This window comes from Cebus imitator, unplaced genomic scaffold, assembly GCF_001604975.1.
Source record: "Cebus imitator isolate Cc_AM_T3 unplaced genomic scaffold, Cebus_imitator-1.0 Scaffold445, whole genome shotgun sequence".
NCBI classification, from domain to species: Eukaryota; Metazoa; Chordata; class Mammalia; order Primates; family Cebidae; genus Cebus; species Cebus imitator.
Genome location: NW_016107760.1, coordinates 1,210,438 through 1,234,099, shown reverse-complemented (window position 1 = coordinate 1,234,099; position 23,662 = coordinate 1,210,438). Strand labels below are relative to the sequence as shown.

At 42.7% G+C, this 23,662-nt stretch overlaps 1 protein-coding gene across 1 annotated transcript in view; it reads left to right on the top strand.

The window, feature by feature from the left end:
- The first annotated feature begins 6,446 nt into the window (after nucleotides 1-6,446).
- The window catches only part of IL13RA1 (interleukin 13 receptor subunit alpha 1), a 68,526-nt gene continuing 51,310 nt past the window's right edge, over nucleotides 6,447-23,662 (top strand). Inside the window, exons 1-2 of the mRNA XM_017511260.2 lie at nucleotides 6,447-6,857; nucleotides 20,093-20,232. Coding sequence (XP_017366749.1) covers nucleotides 6,776-6,857; nucleotides 20,093-20,232 — 222 coding nt within the window. The 5' untranslated portion in view covers nucleotides 6,447-6,775. The remainder of the gene's footprint in view (nucleotides 6,858-20,092; nucleotides 20,233-23,662) is intronic.

Here is a 23,662-nt window from a genome sequence, read left to right as displayed (position 1 = left end):
TTGCACTGTCACACAGGCTGGAGTGTAGTGGCGTGATCTCAGCTCACTACAATCATCTCTTGGGCTCAAGCCATCCTCCAGCCTCAGCCTCCAGAGTAGCTGAGACTACAGGCATATGCCACAGTGCCTGGCTAATTTCTTTTGGTATTTTTTGTAGACATGGAGTCTAGCCACGTTGCCCAGGCTGATCTGGAACTCCTATGCTCAAGTGATCCGCCTGCCCCAGCCTCCCAAAGTGTGAATGTTTAAACTGCGGAACCCTAAGGCCAAAGAGAGAGCCTAATGCCAGGGAGCTGAGTGGTGAAGCACTAACAGGGCTGATAAAGGCTGGTAAAGTGTGCAAGGATTGGACCTGTCCTGCCTGGACCAGAACAGGGGACAGGCCCTACATAGAGTTTTAGATCCAGGATGGGGAGAGTGCAGTGAAAAGGTTGTAGGCGATCCTGGCTGACATGCCGGGGTAGTGGTAGTGGCAGTGATGACAGCACCGCAGTCAGAAGCCAAAGGAAGGGCCCTGGATGCTAAGACACAGGGTCCCTTCCTCTTTCAGAGACTGAAATGTTGGAAAGCAGAGCAGGGCCAATTCCAGAGAGCAAGGCTTGGCAGCCTGGAGGAAGTGAGGCCAGGGAGCTTCTGAAAGGAATAACAAATGCTTTCAAGGTGAACAAGAGAGAGTAGGGGCTCCAGATCCCAGGAGCATGCCTCTATGTAGAGCAGCACCCCAAGTAGTTTTGCCCAGGGAAGAGTCAGCCTACTGGCACCTGGGCTCTGACTGAGGGAGCCAGCAGTTTGCCTGGAGGCTGGCCCTGTCCCTGGCTGCCAACACCTCAAATACTCTTTCCTGGGCTTTCTTACCTCCAGACAAGAATTAGTGAGGTCTAGGTAATTCATTCTAGAAAGCTAAACACCACATATTATATCAGCACCTTGTTTGTAAAAGCCTGGTGTGGCTTCTTATTGCTTATGAGGTCAAGCCACAAACTGACTGCTCCCTCCCCTCCCCTACTCCTGAGCCCCGTCTCTCATTCTGGTCATCCTTCAAGGTCTAGTTCAACTCCCATCTACTGCAAGAAACCTTCAAAAGCAATTTCAACCACACAGGACTGTGTCACCTTTCTTTGAATCTGCACCACAAATGATCATTTGTACCATTTTTGTGTTTTTGCTTTTTGTATTTTCTTTAATTGCCCTCTATACCTTTCCACAACTTAGACCGGAAGTTTCCTAAGAGCAAGCCTTTGGTTTGTTGGTTGATATCCCTCAGAGCACCTAGAAAAATGTATAATTTATTTATTCAATTAAAATATATTTATTGAGCATGTATTATGTGCCACGTATAGTTTTGAGTGCTGGGGATCTAGCTGGGAACTGATCAGAAAAAACTTCCTGCCCTGATGGAGCTTATATTCTTGTATAGAGAGCAGATGACCCAGGAAGTGAGAGGAGAGAGAGGAGGTGGCCACAGGGCTTACAGTTTTCAATGGGTGGCCAGGGCAGGCCTCAGTGAGAGATCTGACAGAAGCCAGGGAGTGAGGCACGAGGATATCTTGAAGGGGAGAGAACAAATAGATAAATAGTCATGGCAAAGGCCCTCAGGCAGTAGTGCACTTAGCTTGTGAGAGGAACAGCCAGGCAATCAGTGTTGCTGGAGGAGAGTAAGGGAGCCAAGGAGAGCAGTAGGAGAGAACAATGGGGTCAGATAGGGTAGGGCCTTGGAAGCCATCTTGAGGACTTTAGCACTGGAGAGTTCCGGACAAAGGGAGTGCCTTGTTGAATTAAAGAGTTAATTTAATAACTTCTGTAGGCTGGGCACGGTGGCTCATGCCTTTAATCCTAGTACTCTAAGAGGCCAAGGCAAGTGGATCACCTAAGGTCAGGAGTTCAAGACCAGCCTGGCCAACATGGCGAATCCCCAGCTCTACTAAAAATCCAAAAATTAGCCGGGCATGGTGGTGCACGCTTGTAATCCCAGCTACTTTGGAGGCTGAGGCAGGAGAATCTCTTGAACCCAGGAGGCAGAAGTTGCAGTGAGCTGAGATCACACCACTGCACTCCAGTCTAGGCAACAGAGAGAGACTCAGTCTAAAAAAAAAAAACCTGCTGTGAAGTATGGAAGCCTACAAGTCTACGGGCTTCAGGACATTGACCCAGTCACCCAGAAGTGTGCCAACTCTCAGGCAGAACCCAGAGGGTCCTGTCAATGGCCTCTTGTGCAAGCAATACTCCCTTGAGTGAACTCCACTAAACCTGTAGAAGAAAACCACTTGCTGAAGAGCAAGGGCCTTTAATGCAATTACGCCCAAACATTAAGAATGAGTTATGAGCCACTAACCATGTTCCATTCATCTTTATATTCTCTGTGGTGCCAGAGGATGCCTCTCTCCAAGCTCCCACCATTCAACCCACTCAGAATCTAAGTAAGAGCAGAGCTCTTGCTGTACACACAGGGCTCCAAGACAAGCCCCCTGGAGATTGTTCCTTCCAATCAGATTCTTGCCACTAAGCTCCTCCTAGGAACGTGTCTGGTGCTATGAGCACGCACACAGGAGGGAGCAAATAATTTTTCATTTTGGAGTTAGAGAAGCCACTAAAACAATGTGATACTTGAGAAATGGAAAAGCATTTTAGATAAAGGGAACAGCAAGACAAAAGGTTTGTAGTGAGAAAATATCACAGGTGACAAGCAAGTTGTAAGTGAGGAAACACTGAGCAGGCCAGGGAGCACTAGGGAGCCCTAGGGCCTATACAGACGGGAAGTACATCCCCTGTTAACAAGGTGACAGCCCATCTGACATCTGCTGATGGTTGCCACGCTGGAACAGGTCCAATATTACCAGGACTTTTGATTTCTTCAAAAGAAGCTGGAAATCTGGGGCCTTACATAAAATCTCCTGACTTAAAAATAACTTTGGCATCTAGATCCCAATAAATTCCAACATGATATGGACCAAACACAATTGCTTACAAGGGACATTCAGCCTGAAGGTGGCCAGTCAGCCACATGGGACCAGGAAGCCTGGCTGGAAGTGAAGTTGGAAAGTGTGGGGAATCTATCCTGAAGAGGCAGAGGAGTTGGGACTGCCTTTTGGAGCATTTGAAGGGAGGGGTGTCACTTAAGCTTAAGTGACATGAACAGATTTGCTCATTGGGAAGATCCTTGCAAAGGGCAGATCCAGTTTGAAAACTGTTGCTGAAACGGTGATAAAGGCCTGAAATAGAAGCATAGAGGTGAAGTTGGGTGGTGGGGGGAGGAATAGATCTGAGAGACGTTTCGTTTCGCCATCTCATAAGTGACTGCAGGGCTAGACAGTGGATGGCGAAACTGGGGGTACTAGATACAGGAAAGGGAGTTGTCAAAAGTAAGTACTTTTAGCATTCATCTCTAATTTTGGCCAGGCATGGGGGACACTGGGTGGGTGGAGATCAAATACGAAAGACAACAAAGAGTATTCTAGTTTAGGATTGCTCACCTTTGGCACTGCTGTCTTCAGTAGCATAAGTCTACTTATTGTGGACTTATTGTTGTGGGGGCAGTCTGTGCATTGTATTAACAGCAGTAACCCTGACCTCTACTCACTACATTCCAGAAGCAGGCCCCCTGCTCCAGCCATGACAACCAAAAATATATCTCCATATTGCCAAATGTCCCCTGGGATATAAAATCGCCCCTGGTTGGGAACCATTGATCTAGAATCAGGAGGGAAATTCCCTGTTTTCAACTTCTTCTTTTTCTTTTGATTGCAGTGGTGTGAGGTTTTTGCTTAATAAAAGGTAGAGGACCCTTTGTGAGATTTTTGTCTAAGGGACCAGCACTTTTAGCTAAGCCCTTGGAATATGCTGGTGTCTGTGTCCCTTTTGGACTCAGGAGGGTATCTCTAACTGGATTGAAGGAGACCTGACTTTAGAAAGGGGGACATCTTTGTTTTCTGCCAGACATTTTCTTGTATATGCCCTTTTCAGCCTCCAGTTACAGAAAAGGACGAAGCATGAGTTAGAAAGAAGGGCAAAGGTCAAAACAGCTGACCGGAGTGGCCTAGGTACACAGGGCAGTGCAGAACTCCAGCTGCCCGAGGCCGAAGTGAAAGAAAGGCCACTGGTAGTCTCACACCCAAGTTTATCAGGGCTCGAAGGGTTAAACTTGATGTTGATTCATCATGATTTTGATTTACACAAAGCTATAATGAGAGCTCCTTGTCTACTGCAGTTCCTGGAAAGCCTTCTATCTGTCTTCATTCTTCCTGCAGACCACGGAGGTGGCCTGATTCAATCCAAGACACTCTTTGAATCACAGTACATGGAGGTTACAAATAAAAGTTTTATGTTGAGGAAACAGCATTCCTGGCCCTTTCCACCCCCTTCCAAAAATTTGAAAAATCGTTGCACGATGTTTAGGGTTGGGAAGAAAGGAAAGTAACTATATAGTCTTAAGGACAGCAGACTGGAGCTATCTTGGTGAAAAGAAATCAGGTCTCTCCTCTCCACACTGCCCTTTGGTTTTTTTTCTCACAATGTTCAAATTCTCCAGGCTTTTCTGGAAGCTAATTACAAGTTGCAATCTCTGTTTTTCTAGTCGTTTGCTACCATTACCGTTTTATTAAGTGCTTGCTCAATCTGTGCCAAGCAGTGCCCATGATGGCACTCAGCCACTCCCCAGGGGCTCCTGTTCCAACTGAAGACTCCTTAAAAGGCAGATGACATAACCATTTTGGAAACGTTCTTATAAACTTATTGTATAATGTTTATAGCAAATGTCAACAAGTGTATATGTCTGTGGTGGTGGGGGAGGAAAGGCTTTGGGTTACACAGGGGCTGACCTATTTGGGGTGTGGGATTTAGAAATAATGATAATATCTCTCAGTTCTACAGGCTTTGATACTTTACAAACTGTTTTCATAAACATTATTTTGTTCAATAGCATATGCAGGCCAGGATTATTATTATTATTTGAGAACAGGATCTCACTCTGTTCACAGGCTGGTTTTGACCTCCTGACTCAGGTGATCCTTCCACCTCAGCCTCCAGAGTAGCTGGGATTACAGGTACATGCCACCGTGCAGCTCCTGGAATTTATTCTGAACCATTAGCCACAAGAATCAACATCCTGAGATTCAGCACAGGCAGGCCCTCCTCCTGGAAGCTCCCCTTGCGCCTTCTCTCCCATAGGGCACCCTTTTTGTGTGCCACGGTTCTTTGCTCTTTCCCTTATCATAGCCCCTCAAACTGATTGCAGCTCTCTGTCCGCAGAGCTTGCTTTCGATGAGTGTCTTCCACAATTCCTGGAACAATTTCATGAATATTTATTGAACTTGAGGGTTCTACTCTTCATTCCAAGAGGGGAACCTTTGTTTTGAATAGCTTAAACATCCCTGTGCCCTCTGGGTGGGGTCTAGACTAGGTATATTATCAGCATTTTTATTGCTACAGTTTTTGTAACTGTTTTCAGGTATATGCATTGGCTTAATTAAACCAAAATACACCTCATTATGGGTCTCACCATCCATCTAGACATGACTCTTTTTTGGGAGAAGGTGATAGAATGATGCCCCCTTCCCATGATTCCACATTCTGATCCCCAACACCTGTGAATATATTCCCTTACATTGCAAAAATGACTTTTCAGTTATGATCAAATCACAGATTTTGAGATGGGGAGATTATTATGAATTATCTGGTCAACATAATCTAATCACAAGCGTCTTTATAAGGGAAAAGGGGAAGTAAGAGGGTCAGAGTCAGATACCGTAAGGGAAGCAGAGGTCTGTGTGGTTCTGCAACAAGCCAAGGAATGTGGGCAGCCTCTAGAAGTTGGAAAAGTCAAAGACATAAATTGTCACCTAGAATCTCCAGAAGAAATACAGGTCTGCCCACACCTTGGTTACAAGTCAGTGTCACTTCTGACCTCCAGAACTGTAATATAACTGTTAAGTCACGTCACTAAATTTGCAGTAATTTGTGACAGCAGCAGCAGGGAACTCCTAAGGACTCTTGTTTTCCTTCCTCCCAGACTCACTGACCCTCATAGGTGCCTAAGTATCAATGTGTATTCTTTCGACTCATCTCCCATCCCCTTGAAAAATATGTAGAAAGCTGGTCGTGTGCTTTAAAAAACGCAAGTACGGTACTGTCCCTCGTGTTTGGAATGTTCCTTTTAAAATCAACATTAGGTTTTGACAGCTTTCAAACACGCCCTTTGACCTTTTCACAAAGCACAGTGTTGCCAGGGTCCCCATGCATACCCAGAAAAGTAGGTCTGGTATTACTAACGCTGGACTCGGCGCTAGCAAAGAAGGGCTCAGAGGTCAAGGACTAAGTGCCAGGTCTCCAGACTCCCAGGCCAAGGCTCTTTTCTGCAGATGACCCTGTCCTGGTGTCCGGCAGGTCACAGCCCCTAGCACTCCGAGGGCACGCAAGTGTGCAGGCAGCCGCGACGCCGGCTCCGTCATGCAGAGGGAGGGGGCCCGGGCAGCGTCCGGACTGGGCGGTGACGTGGTCGAGGAAGTTCTGCTTGGTCAGAGGCCGGACCCGGGAGCTGCGGGTGGGCCAGGTGTCGCGCCTTGGGAACCGCAGGGGCCGCCAGAGCCGCTGGCGCCCCGCCCCGCCCCCTCTGCCCGCGCTCGCCGGCCCAGGTTACCTGAGGCCGGTGGGCGGGGCGGCCCTTCCCGTCTGCGCCGGCCCCCAGCCTCCAGGGCGGCGGAGTCGGGAAGTGGGAGAGGGAGCGAAGGAGGCGGGGACTGCCGAGGCTCCAGCCCAGCCGGGCTCCTAGGCGAGAGGCTGGATGGAGCGGCCGGCGCGGCTCTGCGGGCTGTGGGCGCTGCTGCTCTGCGCAGTCGGCAGGGGTGGGGGCGCTGCGCCCACGGGTGAGTGCGGTCCCCGGGGTCCGAGGAGAGGCCGGAGGGCAGAGGGCGGTGAGGGTCAAGGCTGAAAGGCCGGGGAGGTCACCACTGAGCGGAGGGCCGAAGCTGGGGTGAGCGCTGGGAGCTGGGAGCTGCCCTTCCCTCGCGGGATCTCCGGGGCCCAGTACTGGGGCAGGTTCGACGTGGGACCCGGGAGCTGCAGGGTTTTCCCGAACTCCTGGTGCGGCGGCGGTGGCGGCGGCGAAGTAGGAGGACGATAACTTGTAGTCGCACTTCCCTTGCGCCGTCGGGAAGAGCCAAGAAGGCTGCAGGACCGGGGGAGGTGGTGTCGGGTCCGGGGTCCCGAAACTTGCCCACGGCGTCGGAGGGCCGCAGGTCAGCGCCCTGAATGTCGTCTGTGATCCCTGGAGGAAATGAGGAGCCAGAGCCGGCGGGTCGCCGACCGAAGTCCAGGCGAGCCGAGTACGCGCCGGGGCTCTTTGCCCGAGGCCGCGCCAATCCCCACTGTCTAAGGGTGACTCTTGCGGGTGGAAGTTGAAGGGAACCTCTAAACACCCCAGTCCTTGTTGAAAATGGACGTGAGGATCATGACCTCCTCTGGCATCCAAGAAATCCTTTGGGGAACCCAGAGCAGCGTCCCAGCAGATGCGCCCACCACCCCCCACCCTCCGCTGCCCTACTCTCTTTAATAAACCTTATATTTTGGGATAATTGTAGATTTATCGAAAAGTTCCAAAGATAATTCAGAGAGTTCCTATATATCCCTTACCCTGTTTGGTAACTTCTAGTTAATCAACCCGGCATTGTGAAAAATTGGGAGTTAATGATTTTAGGAGCAGCTCCTGGAAGGAGTGGCCTTCTGGATGTTTTTGGTGACCGTGAAAGCCACAAATTGTATGGGTTTTATTATCACATTGACACAAACAACTATATGCTTATCGCATTTTTTAACAATGTGCTTTGAAATCCAAGTTGAAATGTTGATTTAGAAACCTTGATGATGCCCTCTGTGGATTCAGTCAACAACATGTATATATATATAGTCTGCTCTGTGCCAAGCAGTGTTTTAGGGGTGGAGGATGCAGCAGTTAGCGAAACAGATCAGGTACCTGCCCTGCGGAACTGATACACTATTGGCGGGGGTGGGGGGTGTGTAGTAAAATATATGATATGTCTGAGGGTGCTAAGTAGAGAAAAACAAAGCTGGGAAGAGGATTGCCGTTGTAAAAAGGGTAGATCCAGAAGAAAACAAGTGTTACTGAAAGGTGGCATTTGAGTAGAGACCTGAGGGAGGGTTGAAACTTGTCCATCAGTAATTGTTTAGTACTGAGGCAGGCTCTGTAGGTTGGCTTAGAACCTGAGATTGTAGAGCAAAACTCTTGCTCCAAAAGGGCCTCTAGTTCATCTGGGGACACCTGATTTCCATAATCATATGGGGACATGGCAGTCCACAGAAGGGAAGAAACTTGTCTAAAGTTACCCATCTCATTAGTCTCCTGATTTTTTCTTTCTTTCTTTTCTTTTCTTTTCCTTTCTTTCTTTCTCTTCCTTTCTTTCTTTCTTTCTTTCTTACTTTCTTTATTTCTTTCTTTTTCTTTCTTTCTTTTTCTTTTCTTTCTCTTTCTCTTTCTCTTTCTTTTCTTTTTGAGATGGAATCTCACTCTGTTGCCAGGCTGGAGTGCAGTGGCGCCATCTCAGCTCACTGCAACCTCTCTGCCTCCTGGGTTCAAGCGATTCTCCTGCCTCAGCCTCCCAAGTAGCTGGGACTACAGGCGCCTGCCACCACGCCTGGCTAACTTTTTGTATTTTTTAGTAGAGACGGAGTTTCACTATGTTGGCCAGGATGGTCTTGATCTCTTGACCTTGTGATCTGTGCGCCTAGGCCTCCCAAAGTGCTGAGATTACAGGTGTGAGCCACCTCGCCTGGCCACGTCTCCTGATTCTCACAGTGCCTCTCCAGCACCCTCCCTCCTACAGACTCACTCCCACACACACCTGAAACAACAGCTGGCCATCTAGACAATACTGGCAACTCCCAACTTCATCAGTTTTGTCACAATGGTTTGTTTTTATCTTGCTTATTTAGAATGCAGAAACTTCTTTCCCCATTAAAAGTATTGATTGAATTGCATTGAGGTACGGTGGAAAAAAAAATTACATGTCTTCAGTGAGGAGACTTGAGTTTTAGTGGTTCTGATATTTACCAGCTGTGGGACTCTGGGCTGGCCATTTCCTCTCTTTTGTGCTGCAGTTAGTTTTCTCATCTGTGAAATGAGGAGGTTGAACTCTGTAATTTCTAAGAGTTCCTCCAGCTCTAATCCTCAGAGTGTTTATAAAAGTGATTAGATTACTAGCTTAGTTTTATTGGTCCCACTCAATGGCCCACATTGTGGCATGTCTTAATTACAACTAGCATGTATATAGCGTTTATGCCTGGCAGTTTTCTAAGTGCTTTACTTGTGCTATTTCATTTAATCTTTAACAAAAACCTAACCTGTAGGTGCTGTTATTAGTCCCATTTTGTACATGAAGAAGCTGAGGCACACTGAGACCAAGACCCTTGCCCAAATTCACGTAGCTGGCAAAGTGGAAGAGCTAGGTTTTCAACCCTGGCAGCCTGATTCCAGAGGCCATGCCCTTAATCACTGTACTCAGTGCTCCTACCAAGCAGAAGTAATGGGAGTCCTTGACTGGCAGAGAAGCTGGATACCTCCCAGGATAGCAGGACAGGACTGCTTGGGACCCACGAAAGTATGTGCAGACCACTTGTTAAGAAGCTAATGATACTATATTAGGCCAGGTGCAGTAGCTCATGCCTGTAATCCCAGCACTTTGAGAGACTGAGGTGGGTGGATCACCTGAGGCCAGGAGTTTGAGATGAGCCTGGCCAACATGGCAAAACCCCATCTCTACTAAAAATACAAAGATTAGCCGGGCATGGTGGTGGGTGCCTGTAATCCCAGCTCCTCAGGAGACTAAGGCACAAGACTCACCTGAACCCGGAAGGCAGAGGTTGGTTGCAGTGAGTGAAGATCAGGCCACTGCACTCCAGCCTGGGCAACAGAGCAAGACTCTGTCTCAAAACAAAACAAACAAAAAAAGAAGCTAATGATACTATGTGGGAGACTGCCTTTATAGTCTGGGCCGTGTGGTTCAAACAACTAGTACTATAGGCATTCAAAAGAGAAAAAACTGAAGGTTAATAGTTTTATGGAAGATGTAAAACTTGAGCTAGATCTTCTGGATGAGTGGGATTTGAGTAGGTGAGGAATTTATTCTGGGTGGGGGAAATAGCAGGAGCAGAGACCCAAAAATGAGGGTAAGAGTTATCCTTTGTGGTCAGGAAGGAGCCTGGCTTGGCAGGAGAGTGCATTGGTAAAGTCAATCCAGGCAGAGTAGCTTGATTTATCCTTGAAGGCTCTGAGTCCGGCACAGCATGGGGAAAATAACAGGGGAGGGGAAGCAAGCAGCGAGACTTGAATGGGTAGGGGAGCCCCTGGAGTGTGAAGCTACACAGGAATCTATGGTTGCAGGTCTCCACTAGAAAAATGTGCTGTGAACTCTTCCTGTCCAGGACCATGACTTACTGGTATCTTCCCACCTCATGGGGCACAACAGATGTGCCCCCTCATATTGGCATGATTGGGGTAACTAAGAAAGATATTGCAAGAAAAAAACGAACAGGAGTCGATGCCTGAGTGGATGTAAGGGAAGGAGACAGATGACTCATATATGACTCTTGTGATTTCCTTAACTTTTCCCGAAATGTTCATGCGTCTGCCAGCTGCTGTGATTGGACAGGCGAGAGCAAAATCTATAAGCTAAGCAAAATGCCTTCTTATTTAAGAGTAGATTGTGTTAACTCTTAATAGGATGTTGTGCTAGATGACTGTACAGACTCACTTGGGATTTGAGGTTTAGATACAGAGATACTTGCATTCCTTCCTACTCCCCTTTCTGAAGTCAGTGGTGCAATCCCCAAGAAATGGTTGAAATTAGGTGCCTAAGGGAAGGTTATCAGGCAGAAGGGATCGGATACTTGTTCCATCTTAAAGGCCAGGGGTACATATCAATTCAACAGAAAACGAAAGCAACCCTTTAGAATTATTTTGTCTCTTAAAGAAATAAAGCAGATAGCTAACACATAGCACTTACTGTCTGTGGGCACTGTTCCAAGCACATTACTTATATTAACTCATTTAATCCTCGTAATAACCCTTTGCAAGAGGTTACTATTATTATCCTCATATTTGCGATGAGAAAACTGAGAAATAGAGAGGTTAAGTAATTTCCCTGCTAGCAAGTAGCAGAAGTGGGATATAAACTCAGCCAGTCAGGCTCCAGAGTCTGTGCTGTTAATCGCTACGCTATGCTGAAGTTATACATGAAGAGCTGTTAGAGACCTTTACAAGTAGTATAATCATCACTTATTCATGTATATGTCTAGGCATGTTGTACACACACACACCCAATTCACATGTATTTGTATATATTTAAACATTTGGAGATTATATTTAAAGTTTCGGTTTCTGTGTTTTTTTATTTTTTTATTTTATTTTATTTATTTATTTATTTATTTTTTTGAGATGGAGTTTTGCTCTTGTTACCCAGGCTGGAGTGCAATGGCGCGATCTTGTCTCACTGCAATATCCACCTTCTGGGTTCAAGCAGTTCTCCTCCCTCAGCCTCCCGAGTAGCTGGGACTACAGGCATGAGCCACCATGCCCAGCTAATTTTTGTAATTTTAGTATTTAAAGATGGGGTTTCACCATGTTGACCACGATGGTCTTGATCTCTTGACCTCGTGATCCACCACCTCAGCCTCCCAAAGTGCTGGAATTATAGGCGTGAGCCACTGCGCCCAGCCTTAATTTTTTTTTATTATAAAATACATGTAACATACAATTTACCATCTTAACCATTTTTAAGCATACAGTTCAGTGTTACTAAATCCATTCATAATGCCATACACCTGTCATCACTATCTATCCCCACAACTCTTTTTGTCTTGTAAAACTAAAACTCTGTACCCATTGAACAATAACTCCACATTTTCCCCTGCCCCTAGCCCCTGGCAACCAACCACCATTCTACTTTCTGTCTCCATAATTTGGGCTACTCTAAGTATCTCACGAGTGGAATAATATATTAGTTGTCTTTTTTTTTGTGACTGGCTTATTTCAGTCAGCATAATGCCCTCCTGGTTCATGTTGTATCATATGTTAGAATTTTTCCTTTTAAAAAGCTGAATAATATTCCATTGTATGTATATACCACATTTTGCTTATCCATTTATCTGTCAATGGACACTTAGGTTGCTTCCATGTTTTAGCTATTTCACAGTACTATTATGAACTTGTGTATAGAATATCTGTTTGAGACCTCGCTTTCGCTTCTTTTGGGCATATACCCAGAAATGGAATTACTGGATCATGTGGTAATTCTATTTGTAATTTTTTGAGGAACCACCATACTGTCCATTGTGAAATTTTGCATTTCTACCAACTATGCACAAGGGTTCAAATTTTTCCATATCTTTGCCAACATTTATTTTCTACTTTTTGATAGTAACCATTCTAATGGAGGGGTAAGGTGGTATCTCATTGTGGTTTTGGTTTGTATTTTCCTAAATATTAGTGATGAACACCTTCATGTGTTTATTGGACATTTGCATATCTTTGTTGGTGAAATATCTATTTAAGCCTTTGCCTATTTTTGAATTGTTTCTTTTTTCATTTGTTGAGTTTTAAGCATTCTCTATATATTCTGGATATTAATCCCTTATCAGATATATGATTTATGCATATTTTTCCATTCTGTGAGTCATTGTTTTATTTTGTTAATATTATCTTTTGATGCACAAATTTAAATTTTTTCCATGAGGTCCAATTTGTCAGTTTTTTCTTTTGTTACCTACATTGTTGCTGTCATATCCAAGAAATTGTCACTGAATCCAATGGTGTGAAGCTTTTGTCTTACATTGTCTTCTAAAAATTTTGTAATTTTAGTCTTACATTTAGGTCTCTGATCCATTTTGAGTTTATTCTTTTACTTGGTATTAGGTAAGGGTCCAATTTCATTCTTTTTCATGTGGATATCCAGTTTTCCCAGCACCATTTGTTGAAAAGACTGTCCACATTGAGTGGTCTTGGCACTCTTGTCAAAAATCATTTGGCCATACATATGATGGTTATTTCTGGGCTATTCTATTACATTAATCAGTATGTCTGTTTTTATGCCAGTAAACACTGTTTTGTTTATTGCAGCTTTGTAGTAAATTCTGAAATCAGGAAGTATGAGTCCTATAGCTTTGTTTTTCCTTTTCAAGACTATTTGACTATTCAGGGTGTCTTCAGATTTCATAAGAATTTTAGGATGGATTTTTCTATTTCTGCAAAATTATATCATTTAGATTTTGATAAAGATTGAATTGAATTTGTATATCACTTTGGATAGTATTGACATCTCAACAATATTAAGTGTTCTAATACATGAACATGGGATGTGTTTCCATATCATCTGCAGAGATAATTTTACACCCTACTTTTAACTGGATGTCTTTTATCTCTTTTTCTTGCCTAATTGCTAAGTAGAGCACTGGGTAGAACTTTCAGTACTATGTTGAATAGGAGTGGTGAAAGTGGGCATCTTTGTTTCATTCCTGATCCTAGAGGAAAAACTTTCAGTCTTTCACCATTAAGGGTGATGTTTGCTGTGGGTTTTCCATATAAAACTTTTAAGTCAATTTCCTTACACTCCTAGTTTGTTGAGTGTTTTTATCATGAAAGGTAAATTTTGTCAAATGCTTTTTCTATATCAATTGAGATGATCATGTAGTTTTTTCCCCTATTCTGTTAATGTGGTGTATTACATTGATCAATTTTTGTATGTTAAAACGTCTTTGTATTCCAGGAATAAATCCCACTTGGTCATGGTCTATAATCCTTTTGATATGCTCCTATATTCACTTTACTGCTATTTTGTTGAGAATTTGTACGTCAATCTTTATAAGGCATATAGGTCTATAGTTTTATTTTCTTGTAGTGTCTTCGTCTGGCTTTGGTATCAGGTAATGCTGGCCTCATAGAATGACTTAGGAAGTTTGAGAAGGTTTGGTATTAGTTTTTTAGGTGTTCGGTTATCTGTGAGGTAATCAGGTCTAGGGCTTTTCTTTTGTTGGGAGATTTTTGATTACTGATTCATTTTCTTTACTACTTATAGGTCTGTTTAGATTTCCTGTTTCTTTGTGATTTAGTTTTGGTGATTTTGTGTTTCTGGAAATGTGTCCATTTCATCTAGGCTGTCCAATTTGTTAGTGTATAGTTGTTCGTAGTACTCTCTTATAATCCTTTTTATTTCTCTAGAATAAGTAGTAATGTACTTATTTTCATTTTTGATTTTAGTAATTTCATCCTTCTTTCTTTTTTATTAGTCCATCTAGCTAAAGATTTGTCCATTTTGTTGATTTTTTTCAAGGTTTAGTTTCATTGATTTTCTCTATTTTTCTATTCCCTATTTCCTTTATCTCTGCTCTAATCTTCGTTACTTCCTTCCTTATGGTAGCTTAAGATTAGTTTGTTCTTTTTCTAGTTATTTAAGTTGTAAAGTTAAGGTTGCTGATTTGAGACCTTTCTTGTTTCCTAATTGTTTATAGCTATAAATTTATCCATTAGCACTGCTTTCACTGCATCATCTAAATTTTAGATGTTTATATTTATGCCTTTCTTTGGATTTGGGAAATTGTCATATATTATTTCTTTTCTTTTCTTTTCTGTTTTTGAGACAGAGTCTTACTTTGTCACCCTGGCTGGAGTTCAGTTGTGTGATCTTGGTTCACTGCAACCTCTGCCTCCCAGGTTCAAGCAATTCTCCCGCCCCAGCCACCCAAGTAGCTAGAATTACAGATGTGTACTACCACATCAAGCTAATTTTAGTATTCTTAGTAGAACTGGGGTTTTGCCATGTTGGCCAGGCTGGTTTTGAACTCCTGGACCCAGGCCATCTGCCTGCCTTGGCCTCCCAAAGTGCTGGGATGAGCCACCATGTCTGGCTTATTATTTTTTCAAGTATTCTTTCCTCCCTCTTCTCTCTTTCTTCTCCTGAAACCTCCGTAATACATACACTGGTCTGCTGATGGTGTACCACAGGTCCCTTAGACTCTGTTCACTTTTCTTCAATCTTTTTTCCTTTCTGTTCCTCAGACTCAGTAATTTTTATTGTCCTATTTCAAGTTTATTGATTCTTTCTTCTGCCTGCTCAAATCTACCTTTGATTCCCTTTAATGGATTTTTCATTTCAGTTGTACTTTTCTGCTCCATAGTTTCTTTTTGGTCTTTTTTAAGGTTTTGTATCTCTGTATTGATATTTTGATTTTGCTTACATATCATTTTCTTGACTTTCTCCAAATCTTTCTTTAGTCCTGTGAACATCTGAAGATGCTTATTTCAGAATCTTTCTTTAATATATTTGCCATCAGGTCTTTTTCAGGGACAGGTTTGCTGTTGATTAACTTTTTTTCTTTGAATAGGCCATAGTTTCCTGTTTTTTTGTCTGCCTTGTGATTTTTTTTTGTTAAAAACTGGTCATTTAAATCTGGTTTCTCTGGTAACCAGATTGTCCCCTTCCCCCAGGTTTGCTGTTTTTTGTATTGTTTTATTTATTGTTTTTATTATTTTTTTTATTGTTGTAGGCTGTCTCTGTGTTGAAGGTCAACCTGAAGTACAAACTTAAAGTTTTCTCAGGTTTTTTTTCTGGGCTTTCCCTGAGCATGTGTGGTTGCTTTCTATTTTTCCCTGTATATATAGTTTTGTTTCATTTTGTTTTGTTTTGTTTTGTTTTTGAGACCTAGTCTCGCTCTGTTGCCCAGGCTCGAGTGCAATTGTGTGATCACAGCTCACTGTAACCTCAAATCCCTGGGCTCAAGTGATTCTCCCTCTTCAGTCTCCTGAGAAGCTGCAACTAGAAATTCATGCCACCACACCTAGCTAATTTAAACAACAACAAAAAAAAATTGTTTTGGTAGAGATGGGATCTTGCTATGTTGCCAGGGCTGGTCTTTGTCTCTTGGCCTCAAGTAATCCTCCTGCCTTGGCCTACCAAAGTGATGGAATTGTAGGCATGAGCCACCTTGCCTCTGTAGTTGTTTTGGAATGTTCTAATCTTTAATGCCTGGCTCCCAAATGTGGAAAAGGAGAAAAATGAGGTGGCATGGGAAGAGCACAATTATTTTATATCTTCTAGAAATCACTTCAGCTAGATAGGTAGGGGCTTGCAACAATGAGGATAGGTGCGACCACAATGGTTGCCAGCCTCTTTGCCTGTACCTCTGTGATCAGAAGCAGCAATCAGTAATCAGAATACAGATCCCCGATATTTGACAGACAGAGTCCTTCTGCCCACATAGCCCACAATCTCTGTGCAGATTGTTCCAGGAACATGTGCACAGCTACCTGCCATGGGGTTGGGGATGAAGGATGTGCAGTTACTACTATGTAAAAGCTGACATTGATCGAAATTTATTGCAATTTGCTGTTCAAGCCTTTCCTTGGAAATTGCAAGCCTTCAGTATAAGTGTTTCCTAATATAACTCCGGAGTCTTCCAAAATTGTTACATCTAACAGATTCTGCCGCTACCATTGTTATCTAGGTGAGGAGATAGATATCTGGTGCTTCCTACTCTTGCCATATTCCCGGAATCCATGCTTGTGTGTTTAAAGTGTAGGAAGTAGAAAAATCAAGAGATATGGAGGGAACCAGAAGAGAAAAAGGATGGCAGATAGCCCCCACGAAGCCCAAAATGCAAACCAGTTAGAAGATCTGACCAAAAGGACACTTCAAAACAGATGGGAAAATATTAATTCCATTTGAAAGACTGAATATAGGGCAGGCTATTATTTTATTTCAAAACTGAGGTTAAAGTAGGTTTTAAAAGGTCTTAAATTACCTTGAAAATTGGAGTATAATTGAAGTCAACCACAAATAGGTATATTTTTGTTATCAGGGCTTTAATTTTTGTATGGGGGTAGGAGGTAGGTGGGTGAGGAAAGTACTGGAAATGCTAAACTAGGCACTGGAAATGCTAAACTAGGTATCTTGGATGTGTTTCTGGAAACTGCAGAATAAGGCAGATAATCCTACAGTAAATTGTAGTCTCCTGTAGGAACAATGCTTTTATTAGAGGCTCTCTACCTGACAAATGATTTGTCTTCAAAAATATCGTTGATATGGTGTTAGAAAGGCCAAAATGGAATAGCCATACATTCTTTTAATCACTTAAAACCTAACAATAGCATTGTTGCCTAAGCCATTGGTGCTACCCGGAACTAGCTGAGTTTTAATGCAGTGCAATAGGAATTATTTGCTTCCACAGGGCCTTGTCCTGCTGTGGGCTGCTCCTTCCCAGAGTTGGACCTTGGGAAAAGCTATTGATAGTAGTGTTAGAAGAGGGAATGAATTGTTTTTGATTTCCAATTTTATCATAGATTAAAGGGTATATGGGCAGATTTGCTACGTGGGTAAACTGCATGATGCTGAGGCTTGGGGTCCCAATGATCCGATCACCTAGGCTGTAACCATAGTACCCAACAGGTGGGTTTTTGGTCCCCACGCCCACCTCCCTACTTCCCCTGTCTAGTGATCCCCAGTGTCTGTCATTCTGATCTTTATGATGATGTGTATTCAATGATTAACACCCACTTATAAGTGAGAACATGCGGTGTTTGGTTTTCTATTCTTACATTAAGTCACTTGGGATAAAGGCCTCCAGCTCCACCCATGTTGCTGCACAGGACATGGTTTCATTCGTTTTATGGATGCATAGTATTCCAGGGTGTATATGTGCCACATTATCTTTATCCAGTCCACTGGTGATGGGCACTTAGGTTAATTCTGTGTCCTTGCTTTTGTGAATAGTGCTGCAGTGAACATACAGGTGCATGTGTCTTTTTGATAGAATGAGTTATTTTCCTTTGGGTATATATCAAGTAATGGAAATGTTGGGTTGAATGGTAGTTCTGTTTTAAGTTCTTTATTTATTTATTTACTTTTTGAGACAGAGTCTTGCTCTGTTGCCCAGGCTGGGGTGCAGTGGTGCGATCTTGGTTCACTGCAAATTCTACCCCATGGGTTCAAGTGATTTTCGTGCTACAGCCTCCTGAGTTTCTGGGATTACAGGTGCACACCACCACACCCGGATAATTTTTGTATTTTTAGTAGAGACAGGGTTTCGTTATGTTGGCCAGGCTGGTCTCAAACTAGTGACCTCAAGTGATCCACCCACTTCAGCCTCCCAAAGTGCTGAGATTATAGGCATGAGCCACTGTGCCTGGCCTATTTTAAGTTCTTTGAGAAATTTCTAAACTGCTTTCAGCAGTGGTGGAACTAGTTTGCATTCCCACCAATAGGGTATAAGCATTCCCTTTTCTCCACATCCATGCTAACATCTGTTGTTTTCAGACTTTTAAATAATCACCAGGGAATGAATATTGAGGGTCAAGGGCCTTTGTAGACTGCTGACCAAGTAGCTGCTATGTATAAAATTGACTATTAGAGAAACCTCAACTACATAGTGCCTGTGAGTTTGATATTTTGGGACAAACGGAATTTTTTGCTCAGTTAGAGAGGAAGGTAACAGTATAAATATCGCTGATTATGTAACAGGCCCAGTGCACTCCAAAGTATTAGCATAGAGTATAAGATTTAACTCTATCATTTGGTAAATTACTATTACTATAATCCTTAAGTAATTAATAATGATTCTGTTCATCACTTTAGAAAATTTAGGGGAATTATTTTCTAATAACTTTAATAAACTTCTATGTTGAAATAATTTTTGATTTACAGAAAAGTTGCAAAGATAGGACAGAGGGGTCCTTTATAACCCTCACCCAGTTTCTGGGTGATGATTTTGATAGTTTTGGTCTCAGGAGTTCTCAGGAAAGTTTAAAATGATGTTTCACAGTTCCTCCTCTTTCTCTTCCCTCTTCAGATTAGTCAAGCTCTAGCTCCAGCTGTTTAGTGTCAGACCTCAGGGGAACAAAGGCTGCTAAATCTCTTTCTCAGTACTTCTTTGGAAAAAAGCTATAAAAAACCAATTACCAGGTCATGTTAGCAAGCGGAATTAAAGATGAGCTTCTTAAACTTACAGAACTGCTGAGATTTTGAACAAGCTGTTTTTTTGTTGTTGTCATTGCTTTCGAGACAGGGTCTTGCTCTGTCACCCAGGCTAGAGTGCAGTGGCATGATCTTGGCTCACTGCAGCCTCAAACTCCCAGGCTCAGGTGATCCTTTTGCTTTAACCCCCCAGTAGCTGGGACTATCGGCACATACCAGCATGCTTGGCTAACTTTTGTAACTTTTTTGTATAGACAGAGTTTTGCCATGTTGCCCGGGCTGGTCTCAGACTTCTGGGCTCAAACCACTTGGCCTCCCAGTGAGCTGGGATTACAGGTGTGAGCCACCATGCCCAGCCTGAACAGTGTATTGAGTAGGTGTGGATCCCAAGGTTAGGGAACCCCAAATTCCTGGAAGAGAACAATTTGGAAATGCTAGTATTTAAGAATATCACTCTTCTCTATGAAAGTGGTTAAGAATGTGACCTTGGAGCCACACTTTTCAAGTTACAGTCCCAGCTCTGCCATTTACTGTAGCCATGGGATATGGGACAAATGACTTAATCTGCCTGTTGCCTCAGTTGCCTCATCTATAACATGAGGCTAACAGGCCAGGTGTGATAGCTCATGCCTGTAATCCCAGCACTTTGGGGAGGCTGAGGTGGGTGGATTACTTGAGCTCAGGAGTTCGAGACCAGCCTGGCCAGTATGGCGAAACCCCATCTCTACTAAAATTACAAAAATTAACCAGACATGGTGGCATGAACCTGTAGTCCCAATAATAGGCCAGGTGAATGAATCACTTTAACCTGGGAGGCAGAGGCTACAGTGAGCTGAGATCATTCTACTGCACTCCAGCCTGGGCTACAGAGTGAGACTCTGTCTCAAATAACAACAACAAAAACAAAAACATGAGGCTAATACTAGTCCCTATCTCAAAGATTGTTGTGAGGGTTAAATGGATTAATATGTGTGGAATATTTAGAATAGTCCCTGGCCCAGTAAATGTTAGGTATTGTTAACTCAGTTATTATTATCTTGCCTTCCAGGACTTGGGAGAATTAGGCGGACCATTAAAAATACTGTTGATAAATTTGGGTTTTTTGTGTGTGTGCTTGATTTGAACAGAAACTCAGCCACCTGTGACAAATTTGAGTGTCTCTGTTGAAAACCTCTGCACAGTAATATGGACATGGAATCCACCAGAGGGAGCCCCCCCAAATTGTAGTCTATGGTATTTTAGTCATTTTGGCGACAAGCAGGATAAGGTAAGTTTTCTGCAACATGTTATATTGATGAGGTAAAGTGAACGCTATGAATTAGAGCCAAGAATAAGCCAAATTCTAATCTTACATCAAAGTGGAAATTGTATTTTGGGGTGTGTTTAAATTTCAATTGGGGAAATTGTAGAAGCAACTATTGAGACAAGTGAACACTTAAAAATATTTGCTAATTATTTGGTAATTAAATGCAATTGAGATTGCTCTGACAGAAAATACTCGATATATTTTTCTCTTAGGTACTCAATAAATAATTATGTTATTGTTAAATTTGTTCCTATGCTCCTTCATGTAGCTGTATCACCGTGTATTTATATAACACTTAATTTTTCAGGAAATTTTTACATTTACCATCTTGCTAATCACATGGACAAATAGACATACAAGCACTATGTGGTGTAAAAATAAATGGCCATGTGGAAAGTGAAAAAATAAGATGTCAGTGGCAGGTGTACTTGAGTAGAGGGTTCCCTAATGCCCGGGGAAAAATGAGGAAGACTTTCAAGATTTCTAGTCAACTGATATAAGTGAATTTTTGTTAATAGGTTTGGATAATTTCAGGTTCTTTATGATAATCTTATGCAACTGCTTTTTATCTTTTTATACCTTCTTTCAGTATGTGTGTGTTTGTTGCAGGCTGCCAGCAGCGGTGAGGGGCTTGGGTGTTTGGGATTGAATTCATCCAGGATTTTGAGTAGGCAGAATGAGGAGTTATTAGTGACAGTGCTTTGCATCTGTGAATTGTAAAAGCACCAAGTTCAGGCAGCTTTGGTGGCAAAAAGAGCCAGGAGAACTAGCTTCTGATTGGCACTGTCACTCTTAGCTGACTCTATGGCCTGGGATAAATTGTTTAACTTCTCTGAGCCTTTGTTTCCTATTTATAAAGTATGGCTTTACTCACTTCCCTGGCATTCTGGGACACAGAAAATAATGTATATAAAAGTTTAATAGTCATGATGGAACATGCTCTTCCTCTGGAGGGAAATTTGCAAATCTGCCTTCCTCTCCCTTGTCCTGCTGAGGTGTTATGTTACTTAGGGCTTAGGGCTTAGGCGTTAATTGGTAAAGAATTGAGCCTTATCAGAAATATTTACATTTTAAAAGAGGTCTTCTAAATGTGGAAGCCACTGATACTACTAGCAGTGAGATTGGAGTTTGCCTTTACATATTGTTGACTTCATCTTTTTCCTCCTAAGGAAGGGCCTTAGGCATTTGGAGTCTTAGTGGTGATTTTTGGTAATTGAGCCTTGAGAAATTCATTCTCTGAATTTCTAAGACCCTAAGTGCCTCTGGCTGTAAACCCTATAATCACCTAAGTGTCTAACTGAAACCCTAAAGAGAGATTACTTTTTACGTCCCTTTTCCTTAAGCTGTCAAGGATTAATCAGGTGGGCAGGCTGGTATTCTAGCCCAGAAATCGGGCTATTTCCTCAGTGTACGTACAGAAATTCAGAGTTAAATGTAACTTTAGGAGGCAGTAGAATCAGATAGAATCGTGTGTGAAATTTTATCTCTTCCCCTTTCAAGCTGTTTGATTTTGGGCAAATCACTTAACCTCTCTGAGCTCCCATTTTCTTCTTTGCAAAATATGGGTGTGTTGGGGGGTAATAATAGTACCTACTGAATATGGATGGCATGTGCATTAAAGGAGATGAGCTTTGTAATGCACCAACACAGAGTTAGTGCAAGGTAATTGTTAGCTTTTATGATTATTACCGTTGTTAGGTTGAGCCATGTGAAATTACCACTTTTACGGGTCAAAATATTTGAATGTTTTCAGTATTATTTGGTTCAGCCTAATGTTATCATTTAATCTTGTTTCTTCCATTTTGCCCCTGAAGAAACTAGATAGAGACCAAAAAGGGTGACCTCTGCCTAAAGCCAGCTCATTTATTTTAGCCATTCGATAGCATTGATGGTCATCATTCCTGCAGTTGTGATAAACATGGATTATTCCTTCCAATCAGTGATAGGAGATGTCCTGTCTGGACCTTTTGAAGTTTATCATCCTGAGGCTGAAAATGAATGGCAGAAGTAATTTTCCTCTCCTCTTTCTGTCCTTTGGGTACAGCATTAGCATCATCGGGCCAAACTGAGGTGTATTTATCCCTAAAGCATATTGAAGAAATGGTACTATGATAGTTTATACATTAGAGGGATTATGAAACTGTTCAAAGGTCTCAAGTTGCTAAATGAGATAAACTCTTGAGGTCATTTTCAATCTTAAGATTGGAGGCTCATCAAGATGAGGGATGGGGATTTGCAGAGGATTTTTGGAAAAGAAAAGATTAGTGTAAATGGCTGCCCACCACCATTTTTAAAGCAGTGTCTAATAGTTTCTCAGCTGGAAGTAGAAGAAGGATCCGGCATCAGACTTTATATATCTTTTATCACTAAGAGATAGGCAAGTCCCATTAGGAGAACTAATCAAAAGGCCAAGCATCCAAATAGGCAGATGCTGAAGCTAAGTCCCTTTCTTTCTGAGAAAGGAATTCTGGGGTTGAGAAAGGTGCACTCTGGCCAAGTGAACATTGGTCTGGGGAGATCAGTTCAGGACTCTTGCCTTGGTTTTTGATAAATTTCCAAAGGGAACCAGATTCCCTGGGGAGTGTAACATCATACAGCAGCTAACATTGAGGATGATTCACCAAAGCCAAAAGTCACGTGGGAGCCATCACACATACCTTAAGATCTGATGGAAGGGTTGGGTGCTGTGGCTCACACCTGTAATCCCAGCACTTTGGAAGGCTGAGGTGGGCTGATCATATGAGGTCAGGAGTTCAAGACCAGCCTGGCCAACATGGTGAAACCCTGTATTTATGAAAAATACAAGAATTAGCCGGGCATGGTGGTGCGCACCTGTAATCTCAGCTACTCAGGAGGCTGAGGTAGGAGAATCACTTGAACCTGGGAGGTGGTAGTTTTAGTGAGCTGAGATCATGCCACTGCACTCCAGCCTGGGCAACAGAGCAAGACCCTGTCTCAAAAACAAAAAAAGAGAAAAAGAAAAAAAAGATCTGATGCAAGGAATTTAGTTTCTTGAGTGATACAGAGAGATATGCTTGACTTGACAGCTGTTGATAATCTGGGTTCCTACTTTATTAGTGCCAGTTTAATATTCTTTACCTTGAACTTTGAAAGATATTTTTAAAAAATTATCATTTGTAATATCTTTCCCTCTGCTGTCCCTTTTCTAAGTTATGTTATTATTCATATGCCTAAAGCATAAGGTTCAGATTTAGATACTAAGGATTTTTTTTATCTTTTATGTTATTTTATTTTATTATTTTGTTTTGAGATGGAGTCTGCTTTGTCACCCAGGCTGGAGTGCACTGGTGCAATCTTGGCTCACTGCAACTTCTGCCTCCTGAGTTTAAGTGATTCTTGTGCCTCAGCCTCCCAAATAGCTAGAAGTACA